Below are 14,244 nucleotides of genomic sequence, written 5' to 3' on the forward strand. Positions count from 1 at the left end.
CTTAACGGATTGGTGTTCAGTAGTAAAGGTAAGAGTAGGGACGGTCTTTAGATTTATGCAGTACAAAGAGCAACAAGGAAACCCCCCCGAGGTGAAGGGTAAGTCTTACTGAGTTTTCCGGAACTTTGAGAAGAAATCCTCGATTCAGGAGAGGCTGTGTGATGACACAGGAGTCCCAGAATGCTGAGGTAGTCAGTGGAGGCGTTCCCAACTAGGTATGCAGTTTGCGTGGGACTCGGAAAGCAGTAGTAAATGAGTCCGGGGCTGGAACAAAATCCAGGTAAGGTAGCTTTGTATCAAAATCGGAAGACAAGGCAGGGTCACGGCGGTGGGCGGTCCGCGTTCCGGTAACCAGAGAGAAAGCCGTAACAAAATCGAAGAGCGAGAGCAAGTTCAGTAGACCGTCTGGAGTCAGAAAACACGGGAGGATAAGTTAGAAGAGCTTCTGAATTGACAAAGGATATTTGTCTGGGAATACAGTCACAGCCATAATGCTAAATAGAAGTACTGTAACAAGTGAAGGAGTGGATTTATATTTGGAGCAGGGGCGGAGTCTGTACGGACGCAACTCAGCTAGGAACGTCGGCTTCCCACGTGACACGAGAGGTATGCCTTGGTTGTCGCTTTCCAAGGCAACCTCCATTTCTTCCACGAGGAAGTGCGGACACCGCGAAAGATGCCCCGAGGCCCCTGTAATCCACTTGGTGCATGTACGCGTTGCGACAAGCTCAAACCAACGTAGAGCAATGTATTTTATTTATTTATTCATTGTAGTTGTTGGTAACACCCAAACCCAGAGGTATCATAACAGGGGACAGAAACAGCCCTATTAGACCTCAAATCGCAAATTAAGGACTTGAAAGACCATGGCAAACTGGCCCCCCTCCTACTCCTTGACCTCTCAGCAGCCTTCGATCTGGTCAATCACCAAATCCTTTGCCATCATTTGAAATTAGCTGCCCACTTCTCTGAAAAAGCCACTACTTGAATCAGCTCCTTCCTGGCCAATAGACAGTTGAGAGTATTTTCATCTACCTCATCCGCAGATCCCACGCCGGTTCCCTGTAGAGTGCCACAAGAGTCTTGCGTATCCCCCACCCTCTACAATGTTTTTACTAAGCCTCTGTTTGATGTGCTTGACTATCTGGGTGTCTCCTACACTAACTACGCGGATGACACCCAGATACTCATCCCCATTACAGGTTATTACACTGCTGATTCCAAAGCTCTGAATGATACATATCAAGTTATCCAAGCCTGGATGGCCCAACATGAGCTCTGTCTCAACGATGACAAGACAGAGCTCCTCATTCTGGGTACCCAATAGAGACTTAACAAGCTTGACCCCTCGTTTAACACTTTCAATATCGATGGCAACTCCATCAAAGTCTCCAAAGACACAAAAACCCTAGAAATCTAACTCGATGCTACCCTCTCTCTCAACAAACTAACGCGGTCGTCGCTAACTCTGCTTAAACATGTAAGCTCATCGCAGCCTGCCGCCCGTTCCTTTCCACACAGAATTGCATTATTCTAGCTATGACACTGGTTATGTCCAAGCTTGATTACTGCAATGCACTCTATCAAGGCACCAACCAACGCAACCTTAACAAACTTCAAATTACTCAAAAGAACGCTATCAGAGCGGCCCTCACCATTCCTAGATCTGGACACATCTGAAACCGGGAAGAGTTTTCACTGGCTCTCAGTTGCCCAAAGGATTTCACTGAAATCACTGGCCCTCACACACAAATGTGTAAACAACCAGGCTCCTATTTACTTAGCCTCTCGGTTCTCGCAATACATACCCTCACGGTCACTCTGATCCACCCAAGCACATTGCCTCACGATCCACAGATACAAACTACAGACAGCCGGAGGCACTAGCTTCCCTGTTCTAGCTGCCAAACTGTGGAACACACTGCCACTCACCATTAGATCCTTGACATCATCCACCCTGTTCAAACACAAAGCCAAGATCTGACGATCTGGCTTGCCACCAGCTCTGACCCACCGCCTTCAAAGGCCATCTGATTTTCACCTCCTCGCTCTATTTTGATAACTATCATTCTGACTATCTGCACTGTTATGTACTTAACTGTCCTTCACTGTAACTGGTTGATTGTATATGTAATCCATGCCATGCATGTACTTGCTGTTCCAAGATATGCGCCCGGTTGCCCTCGGGCCTGGTGCGCTATACAAATAAAATAAATACAAATACAAATAAAGGCAGTACATACAGTGTTACAGGAGGTTAGAAACAATGGAGTTACATTACATCAAGACAATCGTATTCATAAGATGAGCTGTGGAATTACACATATTTGTTAAACAGTAAGGTTTTTACTTTTTTTCGAAAGAGCGTGTAAAATGGTTTGTGGATATGTTGAGGGAGGGTATTCCGGAGTGTGGGAGAAATGGTGGTGAAGCCCCCCCCACACCCCTCCGGCTCTCTTTCTGAAGAATCTAGGTATGTGGAGGGCGGAAGTGGTGGAAGAACAGAGATTGCGTGTGTTGTGTTTCTTGGTGATACGGTTCATAAAATAGGGGCGAGCAGTGTTGTGTAGGCAGCGGTATGTGATGGTGAGGAGTTTGAATTTGATTCAGACTTTGATGGAGAGCCAATGAGCCTCTCGTCTGATTTGAGAGATGTGATCAGAGCGTTTCAGGCCCCAAACAGCTCGAACACTGTTATTTTAAAGCAATTGAAGTTTCTTGAGGTTTTTGGTGGAGGTCTCTGCTAGAATAGCATTGCAATAGTTCAGTTTGCTGCCTATGATGGCTCTGGCTCGGGTGAGGCAGTTGTCAGGGGTAAGGAATCGCCTGGAGAGATTTATTAGTTTGGTGGAATATGCTGCCGAGGAGGAGGTTGCTTTGATATGTTTTTGCATGTTGAGTTCAGCGTCCAGGCGGACGCCTACTGTTTTGATGTGTGTGGAGACTGGGATGGTGTTGCTGTCGTTGATGAAAGAAGAGAAGGCTGTGCTGAGGTGTTTGAAGCGGTGTGGGGATACCATGATAAGGAGCTCAGTTGTATGGTCATTCAAGCAGAGATGGTGAGTGGACATCCAGGACTGGTTGATGTCCGCAGAGTCTAAGCCATGGTGATTTTGATTAGGATTTGTGTATCGGCAAAATTGGCGTAGGGTATGTTGAGGCTGTCTTAAGTGGTCAAAGAGGGGTTTGATATACTTGTTATAGAGGGCAGGGGAGAGGCAGGAGCCTTGTGGGACACCGTAGGAGACGGGTATGGGCGTCAGCAGATTCAGACCCAGCAAAGACCCTGCTAGATCTGTCGGATAGGGAGGATTGGATCCATATGGTGGCTTCTGGGGCAAGGTGGAAAGTAGCAGCGAGTTGTTTGCAGAGGATGTTGTGGTCTACCAGGTCGAAGGCTGCAGAGAGGTCAAGTAAGGGGAGGATTGAGTGCTCGCTGTTATCCCTAACGTGGTGAAGGTGGATCTTGAGGTCAAGGAGGGCGGATTCCGTACTATGTTTAGGTCTGAAACCAGATTGGCGGTTACTTGGCAGATTGTGCTTTTCCAGGTGTAGTTTGAGTTGCGTGTAGGCAGTGCGGTCCAGGATTTTGAGGAGATAGGGAACAGTGGTCATGGGACGGTAGTTAGTGGGGATGGTAGGATCTAAGGTGTGCTTCTTTAAGAGGGATCTAAGGTGTGCTTCTTTAAGAGGGTTCTGCACACATTTTGACAATGTGTGCTGGGCAGGTGTCGCTAACACAGTTGGATGCTTTCAGGTGCTGGATGATAGTGAGGACTTCAAGGGGGGATATGGCAGAGAATTGGAACAGAGGTGGATGAGTGGCGGTTGTAGGGGTAATGACCGAGGGGCGTAAGTGGAATAGGGATTTTTTGTACATGGCTTTCTCTCTTTAATTTCCGTGTTTTGGTGTCCAAGAAGGATTGGATGAGTGTACACAATGTTTTGTCCTTAGAAAAGTTATCGGATGGTGGGAGGGGGGCGGTTTGGGGGTTTTGAGCTCTCTAGGAATTTTAAAGAGCTCTTTGGTATTAGAGTTAGCGTCGGAAATTCTGGTGTTGTAGATATTGGCTTTGGTATCAATGATAGCTATTTTGTAGGTGTCGGCTGAACACTGAAAAGCTATTTTGTTGGTGGGGGTTGTTTCTCCAGAGATGTTCGAATGCATGTTTCTTTTTCCGGAGGGAGGCTAGGTCATCAGTGTACCAGTTTTGGGGGTTCCTTTTTTTCCTGGATGTGGTTTTGAATGGTGCATGGTCATCAAGCGTAGTGAGCAGAGCATGGTTGTAGGATGCTAGTAGAGCTTCCGGAGTGGAGTTGTCTGGGGTTGATTTGAGTGTGGCTAGGATGGTGGGAGTCGGAAGCTTGGCTGTGAGCTTACGGGTATCTCGCAGTGATGGAAAGGGTTTTTCTGGTAGTAGCGGTGTTTTTAGTGGTCGAGGTAAAGGAGAATAGGATCAGGGAGTGGTCTGACCAAGGAAGGGGGAGAATGGAGGATATCTGGAGGGGAATGTTGCAAGGAAGAATCCAGTTAAGTGTTCTACCTTTATCGTGGATATGTGAGAGGACCAATTGACTGAAGTTCATTTAATTCAGGTTGGCAGCGAGAGTGGAAGCTTGGTGATCACAGGGGTCATTGTAGCCTACATTGAAGTCTCCTGCTGCAGAGGCAAAGCTCTGATGGGGAGGGTGGATTTTTGGATGAGTGCAACTCCACCTCCAAGGCCATCTTGACTAAGGATGGAATATCCGATGGGAATGGCGAGAGAGAGGAGGGGCCAGCTTATTCGTGTAGCCAGGTTTCAGATGAGGCCAGTAAGTCTAGATTGTTAGCTAGTAGTAGGTCATGGATGTCAGTTGGCTTCAAAGACATATGGCTTTGCCAATCCCCGCAATCTGGGATGGTATTGGGTTTTGCTTATGACGCTATTGATATGGGCATCCATGCTCAGTGAGGTTTCAAAAATGACTGCTAATGTTTTAACCTTCTCAGCTGCTGTAATATAATGATGCTCAATATCAAATTGTGTGTATTGATTATGGAGGTTGGCACGAGCTTGAGGGGAACCAAAAATCAAGAGCTCGGTTTTGTCTTGGTTCAAGCGCATACCATTGGTTGCCATCCAGTTCTGAATTGTATCTTAGATTGTAGAAATGTTCTCTGCATCCTTTGCATAGTCCCTACTCAGCTCCATTAGGAGCCGAGTGTCGTCATCATAATTGGTGAACCGAACTCCTAGTTTATCTAGCAGGTCATATAACGTGCAACACAATACATTGAATAAGGAATGAGAAATGCAGGCACCCTGAGGTATCCCACGTTCAAGCATTTCTGTTTCAGAAAGCACCTCTCTCCAGACCAATTCTGGACGTCCTATTTCTCAAGAAGGATCCAATGCAACAAGCTGCCTCTTCAGTGCAATTTCTTATGCTTGTTAGTCTCTCAAGTAACTTATTATGGTCCACAACATGGAATTCTACTGATAGACCCAACAGCATCGGCAGCCCCATATTGCTTTCATCCACAATTTTGAGCATTTCAGTTTGAAGGTACTACAAGGTACTTTCTGTGCCATGAAATCCTGATTGCCTGTGATGTAATATTTCAGCATTTTCCAAGTGTTGCTGTAGCAGCTGTACGGTAGCTAGTTAATCCACTATCTTTAACAGAAAAGGGACATTAGTTATAGGCCTGTAATTGGTATGGAGTTTATGATCCAATCCAGACTTCTTAATGAGTGGAGTAACTGACAGACTTTTTTTTAAATGTGTCAGGAACTTCATTTTCCGCAAATGAAGTATTCGTGAATCGACCGAGAAAGGGGACAAAAAGATCCCTATTATCCAGGATGAGTTTACATGGAAGGATTTTACGAAAGCACGTGGTAGGGCTCATTTTGTTAAGAATTTTAACCATGGTCTCACCAGAGACCGGTTCAAAGGAAAACATCCTGTTGAGCTATTACTTCTGTATTCTGTACTTTCGTATTCTGTTCTGGATCCATATAGCCTAGGTTGTCTAAATTATTCCTAATATCGTTATGTGCTGTTTTAATTTTAAACCGCAAATCCCTTCTGGATAGCTTTGTAGTCTTCAACCTGCATAGTGAAGTGATCTAGTTATGCTTTGGGCTTCTCCAGGTTTCTGAGGATTTCAAAAGGTTTTTGTTTGGGAATCATTTTTGGAGTTTACCATTTGATTATCAAAAATGTTTTTTTTGCTAGTGCGATCTCATTGCGATTAAGTTTTTCTATTGTCTTCCAAGAATTTCTTTTCTCTAATGTCTATTTTTTTCCCGAATTCTCTGATTTTCTTTGTTCTTGTTTACGAGCTATGGGGGTTGGGGTGAACCATTTCTGACCATTTGTCTTCTCCCTGAAAGTGTTTGACTTCAGGGGTGCCATCTGTTCCAGGATGTCAAGACGTGGGCTACCGTGAAAACTAGAGTACCTCTGTCCCCAAGTACCAGTTAGAGAGATGTATTATCACTCGCTGACCGGTTATTGGGTCCACAGGTGGCTGGAACAACAGCACTGTGTCACCAGGTAGCTGCAAGGGAAACAGAACAGGTTATGTAACAGAATGCAATGACCAACACGGGTACAAAACTATAGGAATCACACCTACCAGTGGAATGACTGGGAACAGGCACTGAAGTGGGTGAAGGTGTGGGGCTCCCGACACAGGAGGCAGTCCCCCCCCCCCCAACTCGGTGTGGTGCAACGTTGTTGTTGAAGCAGAGTCCAGCAACCAAAGCGAAACATCCAGTGGAAAAAGTGCCCAAGAGAGATGTAGTAGAGAGGCACTGTGGATGTCGTAGAGGAGGAGCAGACTCCTAACGGAGAGGTCCAAAGTACCAATGGAACGTCCAAAAGCAATCCAGTAAGCAATCCAAGGTCGAGGTCACAGAAGAAATCCAAGGGTATGAGAAACAACGAGGTACTTTGAAGTCCAGAAGCAGTCCGTGTGAGCGTAGCCGAGTTCGGGAGCCAAGAAGTCAAAAGCACAAAGAATACCAGGATCGCTAAACTCCGGCCGGTAACACAGCTGAGAACCGCTGTCAACCGTTCCGGGCGTTCATTTATTACCGTTGCTATGGACACCGATCACACGACTTCTTGCCTGCCACGTAATTGGCCTGTAGCATCCATTATTTTCCATGGCAACCGCCAATGGGAATGCGGCCGGAGCCGCCAGCGAAGCGTTCTCTGAAGAAGAGCAGAGTTCCCATCACGCCAGCGTGCATGAGCAGACAGAGAATGCCTGCAGTGCCCCTGCCGAGCTAGCACACAGTGTGAACGGCGGGTAAGCCGGCTCCGTTGCTGGAGTTGTGCTGGGGCCGTGACACAGGAGCTTGGTAAAGGTGTTCTCGTATTTCGCCACCAGAGTCTGTGGATATTCCACTGCTGAGGTATTGGTCATGATCTCATCCAAGCAATTCTATGGATCCTCACTATGGATATTATCATTCCTACTGGTCACTTTTTTCCGGACATTTTTCCTATTTCGCACTAAGGCTGGTAATTGATGTAAGGTGAAAAGTAGTAAGGAAATGATCTGACCAGATACAAGGCATTCCATCCAAAGGCCTTAAAACCAAATCCTTTGTCGCAACCCAATCCAATGTATTGCCCAAGTTGGGGGTAGGTTCCTTATTGTGAATGCAAAACGCATGATTTTTAAAAAGATGTTCAGGTTCAACAGCCTCAAGGTCCTGGGGACCCCCCTGCCCCCTCCAACTATAAAAATCTCCCAGCACCATAGTAGTAGTATTACATTTATTTAGAGAAGACAAAATGGCTCTCCGCTCCCATGTATGCAGTAACCCTATGGGACATTAGTGGCAAGGGAGATGTTAAAGATGTGTTCACTGGGGAGTGCTTGCCCCCTAAGGGGTGTGGGGGGGGTTCACCCCCAGTGAGATCCCAATTGCCCAATCTCCCTGGGAAGGTTTTGCATAGTGGATTCTCCTCCCTAGTCTCGAAGGGAGTGACTTCCCCTTGGGGAGAAGGGATGATCTCCCTGGATTTGGTTTTACTGAGATGCACGAGGGTTTATGAGCCCAGAGTGCCCTTCTGCTTAGGTTCCTAGAGGGTGAAGGTTCCACAGCCATTGAAGCATCCCCTCAATTATGTAGTAGTGTCTTAACAAGCCCCTTAAGGAATTACCTGTATGGACTTGGTCAGGGTGAGGGTTTCAGAGCCCCTGTAAGTCCCCTGTGTTCACTTACAAATTCATTGTTTTGCTTTCTCTTTATAGGTTGAGGGTTCGTGCACCCTCTTGGTGCCAAATTCCAGGAGTGATGTTTTTGGGGTGGAGGTTGAAGTTTGGGTTCCTGAAAGTGTATAGTAGGTGCTCATCTGTGGCTGCGGCGTCTTGTGGAGATGAAGGAAAGAGTTGCTTGGGTGATGCCTTCTGTATAAAGCTGCCCGTTGCAAAGTTAGGGGCACATCACATGACCTGAGATTGAAATGTGATTGCCACTTTTCCTGCCTGGATAGAATCTTGGCGTGTGTGTGTGTGTGTGTGTCATTTCCTCTCAGTACATGTTTGAAGGCCATAATTTGTGAAACCTGCATGTATATAGTTGTCTACAATTGTATGGCTTTTTAATGCTTGATTGTGAAATGTATTGACCATATCTCTGTGGTGCAGTGGTTGTTTTAGTTGTGGACATTACTTTGCACACCTGCCTACGTCCATGTGTACTTGCAGCAACAACATGAGTACCTCTGTGGAATGTCCTCCTCCATAACCTTGTTATTGTAAGCAGTCCATCACTGCGGGTTTTGGCAGGCAGACATTGGAGTTGTTGGTGAAAGCCAAGCGTGGACTGGGAACCAAAGAGGCCCTGGAAATCATTTGTCCCACATTACATATTTTCAGCATACCCAACCCTTTTCCTATGAAAACATTTGGAAATAAAATAGCTTACCACACAAGAGGCCCTGGGTGCAGAGGCCCACTGGGAAATCTCCAGAGGTGCCTATAGGTCAGTCCACCCCTGGTAAGAGCAGACACGTTTTTGGCTGGTAGTGACTCATTTGCAAGTTACAGTAACTCAATGGTTTATCAGCTCCAAGAGGCGATTCAGTTTAGCAGTGCATGCGGTCTAAACTATCGTACTCGCTCCTGTTTTACATGTATCCGTTTCCTGGGTCGGCACAGGACTTGCCACCTAGTATTAACTGACCATGTTGCTGCTCTGCCTTCCTCAGGAGAAGCTGAAGATCTTGCCAATCGCCTGCAGTCAACGCGGCAGAGGATGACCGAGCTGGAGAGGACTTTGGCTTCCGTCTCGCAGCAGCAGAAGCTTGTTGAAAAGGTTAAGCCTGCTTTCACCTTTTCCCATCTTCTCTCTCCCCATCTCTCTCTCTCTCCCCTTTCCACTTGAGATGTCCCCCCCGCCCAGCCCCTCATGCCCTCCTTGCTTGATCACAGATTACAGTCCGGAGTCTAAAAATAGTTTTTCTTTTTTAGAGTAATAAAGAATTGGAAAAGGAGCGGGACAGCCTACGACTCGACCTGTACAAGGAAACGTAAGTGGAGCTCAGCAGATGCACACCTCCCAATGTTACCCACGTGGTTGGGCATAGACACACACACAGACACACACATACACTCTTAGGGCATAACATAAGGAGCGGGACAGCCTGCGACTCAACCTGTACAAAGAAACGTAAGTGGAGCTCAGCAGATGCACACCTCCCAATGTTACCCACATGGTTGGGCATAGACACACATACACACACCCTTCAGGCATATCATAAGCACATCTCCCGACTCTAGAAATGGTAGGGTACGCACCCAATTGGGTGGCCAGGAAAAGGGCAGTTGGAAAAAGGTAAAACCGGTTTCCCTGGCTGGCCCCCTCCTAAGATGGTTTCTTGAATCACCCTGTACTCTAGAACGAAACTGTAACTATCCTGAACCCTGTGTGTTTGAGGGACCTCTTGTTAGGGCATTTTGTTGCTAGTGGGCCCCTGTTGGGGCATTTGGTACCTAGTGGGCCCCCGTTGTGGTGTTTGGTTGCTAGGCCCCCCCGTTGTGGTGTTTGGTTGCTAGGCCCCCCCGTTGTGGTGTTTGGTTGCTAAGCCCCCCCCCCGTTGTGGCGTTTGGTTGCTAGGCCCCCCGTTGTGGCGTTTGTTTGCTAGGCCCCCCGTTGTGGCGTTTGTTTGCTAGGCCCCCCATTGTGGCGTTTGTTTGATAGGCCCCCCGTTGTGGCGTTTGGTTGCTAGGCCCCCCGTTGTGCCGTTTGGTTGCTAGGCCCCCTGTTGTGGCGTTTGGTTGCTAGGCCCCCCGTTGTGGCGTTTGGTTGCTAGGCCGGCGTTTGGTTGCTAGGCCCCCGTTTGGTTGCTAGGCCGGCGTTGCCGGCGTTGTGGTTGCTAGGCCCCTGTTGGGGCATTTTGTTGCTAGTGAGACCTGGTTCGGGCAATTGGTTGTTAGTGAGCACGTTAGTGAGCCCCTGGTATGAGATGTAGCCACTTCTAGCCAAAGTGCACTAGTGTCCCCTCATCGCTCGCTTCCCCCCCACTGTGTCTATACTTTCATCATCCCGTTACTAACTCACTCTCTACACTTTACACATAGATTCCTTGCTCGCCATTCACTGCTGTCTCTACTCCCCCCTCTTCCCTCTGCACTCGTATTCTATCCTCCTTCTTTGCCCCATCCCCAAAAGGCACTCTCATCATCCGACCGATCCATTCCCCCCCCTGTCCACCCCCCCTTACCCTCTCCACACATTCAATGCTGGTCCCCCTCTAGTCCTCTTAATCTTAGACTCTGGCATCCTTCATCTCTGCTACAAATCCCCCTTTTTCTGGAGTATTTTGATTCCCACAAACCCCAACTTGTAGCATAGGAATCCTTGAAACCTGGATTGCCCTCCCCACCTGGCACACTGCCAGACTATCTCCCCTTGACAATGACTCTGCTGTACAGGCAAAGCAGCTTGATCAGGCTAATGGCCACTAGCCTCCTAATTGATAGGCCTAAGTCCCAGCAGCTCCTCCATCCCCGACCTGGACCTCTTGCTTATCTCTCTTCCTTTTGGATACCACAATCACTCTTATGGAAGACGTCTTATTAGTTTTTCCTTGGGCCTTATTTCTAGGGCCCAGAAGTATCAGCCTACTTTGCATACATGGGGTTTCCTTTGAGTTCCTGACCCTCAAGTGGTAGAAAGGCCCGAGGAGTGAGCTGGTTTAAAACTGCAGTATATATTTTTGGCTCTCCCTGAGTAAGGGAATGTCTAAAGAATGTATCTGTGTTTAACAGTGGACTTACCTGACTATACTAAGTTCCCCACCATGGGAGACACACATGGAACACTGGACTTTAGGACAATGGGCAGGTCTCCCCTGCCCATAACAATAGACTTACCATGGAGAACGTTTTGCAGAAGGGAAGAACCATTGGAGAGTGACAGTTGGAAGAAGAAAGGAGTGCCAAGGGAAAGACAGAGAAGCAAAAAATAGCAGTTGAAGAGCAGGAAAAACAGAAAGAGGAGGAAGACCGGAGTTCCCTGCAGGGTCGCGGCCTTGAGTGGCCACCTCCCCCGAGCATTTTGAAGGGGTCCAGCCAGGCTGCGTCTGCCAGCTGCAGCCTGGCGTGAAGTTAATCCCCAGGCTGCATGTGCGGTGCTGCCTCTGTGAAGTAAACGCCCCAGTCCAGAAATGCTTGTGCGGGGCAGACCCCGGGCAAGAGCGTGACCTTGGGAGGCAGTGGCCCGCCTGGGGGCAGCCCGGGTGGGCCATAAGACAGACGGGCTCTGAGCTGCATGCGCGTTACGGCCCGGGTGAAGTAAACGCCCCAATCCAGGGCCGCAAAGCGACCCAAACTGGGACGTGGCCCGGAGGAGAGGGAAGTCCCAGACCACGTCACAGCCCGGGTGAAGGTGTTGGGGTGCCCATAGCAGAAATCTACCCGTCCCAGGGGAACAAACAGGCGGGTGGTGAAGCTGATCGAAGTCCCAATGACACCAGTGGTGTGAGAGATGCCGCCAGCACCGCAGGGGGGCCTGTGCGGCATTTACTCTGCGTGGGGCCAGACAGGGAGAACAGTGAGACCTTGGATTTACCTGGAGCCCCTGCCGCAACGTCCTATGCGGCCGGGGCTGAATGTGGAGTGTGTCAGTTGGGCGCTGACTCCGCCCAGGTGAGTGGGCATGGGCGGAGTCCAAGGACTTCCACCGCCTGGAGATAAACAGTGGACTACTGGTAGGTAAGAATTGATGTAGTAACACTTTGTGAGACTACACAGCACTTATCTGCTTGGTATTAGGTAACCCACCTTTTGGTATAGGTCTGTACTACACAAGTTGCTAGTGTAACTGAGCAGCCAGACCAATCTCAAGAGGGGTAAATGTGAGCTGTAGAGCTGTAGCAATGGTATTTCCAAATACAAGTACCCAAGTAACACTCTCAAGGTTTTAGTTATAAAGAACAAGTTACTTACCAATTGTAATGTTCTATCGACTGGATGTTTCTCCCACGTATTCCTCAATTTATGATAACTCGTTGTCCCCAGCTTTGCTGCTACGGAAAAAATATTTCTCTTGGGAGAGGGCGCTGTGCTCGAAGTCGTGCCGTTGATTGTTCCTCGACGGACTCCGTACTCTGTCGACGTCACTGATGGTATAAATAGCTTGAGTCGCGCCCGATGCTTCAGTTCTGTTTTTTCGATGAAACATATAGGAGGAACACCCAGGCGTGCCCCATAACTGATCCTCTCATCGTGAGAGGAAAGTGTAAGAAAACGTAAAACTGTACTGTGGGTAGGATGGGAGGGTCGATGAGGAATACGTGGGAGGAACATCCAGTCGAAAGAAAGTTACAGTTGGTAAGTAACTTGTTCTTCTTCGAATGGATTGTGTCCTCCCACGTAGTCCTCATCTTATGATAGACTCCCATAGCAGTGACAATTTTGGAGGCGGGAATACTAGTTTTAGTTTTCGTGAACAGAATGCAGAACTGCCTTGGCAAATAATCCCTCATTGGAGGAGGCAGTATCCAAGCAGTAATGCTTGACAAAATTATGCATTGTTTTCGAAGTTGCAGCTGCACAAATATCTGCTGCCAGGACTCACCTCTTTAGAGCCGCAGAAGTAGCCATTCCCCTTGTAGAATGGGCACAAAGCCCATCTGGTGGGTCTTTTCCCGCTAATCTGTAGCATTCAATTATGGCTAAGATGATACAGCGGGATATGGTCTGTTTTGTTACAGATGAGCCTAGTTTATGACCAGTATAACCCACAAATAGTTGGTCATCTTGTCTCAATTTAGACATCCTTGAGATGTAAAAACTAAGAGCCCTCTTGGGATCTAGTCTGTGCAGTCTCTCCTCTTCCTTGCCCAAATGAGGAGAAGGATAAAAAGTTGGTAGTACTATTTTTTGTGACAAATGGAAGTCCGAAACTATCTTTGGTAAGAATGAAGGTTTAACTTTAAGGACTACCTTATCCTTATAAAAAAAATAGTATATGTTGGTCTGCATGAGAGAGCCTGAAGTTCACTAACCCTGCGGGTTGATGATAGGGCCACAAGAAGGACAGTTTTTAGTGTTAAAAGCCTCAATGGACATGAGTGCAGAGGCTCAAAAGGTATGCAAGTCAAGAATTTTAATACTAAATTTAAGTCCCAAGTTGGGACATGAAAAGGTATTGGAGGGTATACGTTAGTAAGTCCTTTTAAGAATTGAATTATTAGTGGTATTTTGAAATATGAAACCTCTTCTGAGGTGCACTTGAAAATGGTCAGCGCAGCAAGGTATCCTTTGATTGTTCCTATCTGGAGCCCCAGATTGGCTAAATGTAATAGAAAAGAGAGCACTACTGGAGTGCCAAATTGAAAAGGGTCCACATCCTTATCTTTGCATCAGTTAAACCTGTTCCAGCGACATCAATACAAAGATTTTGTTGCTGGCCTTCTGGCCGAAAGCAAGACTTCCATTACGTCATCCGGAAGATCCCAATCCTGTATCTCAACCTCTCAGAAACCATGCGTGAAGGCTGAGTGTCTTGTCCTCTGGATGGAGAACCCGACCTTCCTCTTGTGAGAGAAGATCCTCTCTTTGAGGAAGACGTTATTGGAGGGCAGATGGACATGTCTAGAAGGTCTGGGTACCACGTCCTCCTGGCCCAATCCGGGGCAATTAGAATCATGGTTTTCCTGAACTTTCTCAACCTCCTGATTACTTGAGGAATCAGGGGGACTGGGGGAAACGCGTAGAGCAGTGGAAAC

The 14,244-nt window shown here is 47.6% G+C and overlaps 1 protein-coding gene across 4 annotated transcripts in view; it reads left to right on the top strand.

Moving 5' to 3' along the window:
• Nucleotides 1-14,244, top strand: part of GOLGA2 (golgin A2) — a 918,457-nt gene that overhangs the window by 396,850 nt on the left and 507,363 nt on the right. For all 4 annotated transcript variants that reach the window (XM_069609145.1, XM_069609147.1, XM_069609148.1 and 1 more), the window contains 2 exons: nt 9,220-9,326; nt 9,482-9,540. In XM_069609145.1, coding sequence (XP_069465246.1) covers nt 9,220-9,326; nt 9,482-9,540 — 166 coding nt within the window. The remainder of the gene's footprint in view (nt 1-9,219; nt 9,327-9,481; nt 9,541-14,244) is intronic.

This window comes from Ambystoma mexicanum, chromosome 8, assembly GCF_040938575.1.
Source record: "Ambystoma mexicanum isolate Mex_15411 chromosome 8, UKY_AmexF1_1, whole genome shotgun sequence".
In the NCBI taxonomy this organism is placed as follows: domain Eukaryota; kingdom Metazoa; phylum Chordata; class Amphibia; order Caudata; family Ambystomatidae; genus Ambystoma; species Ambystoma mexicanum.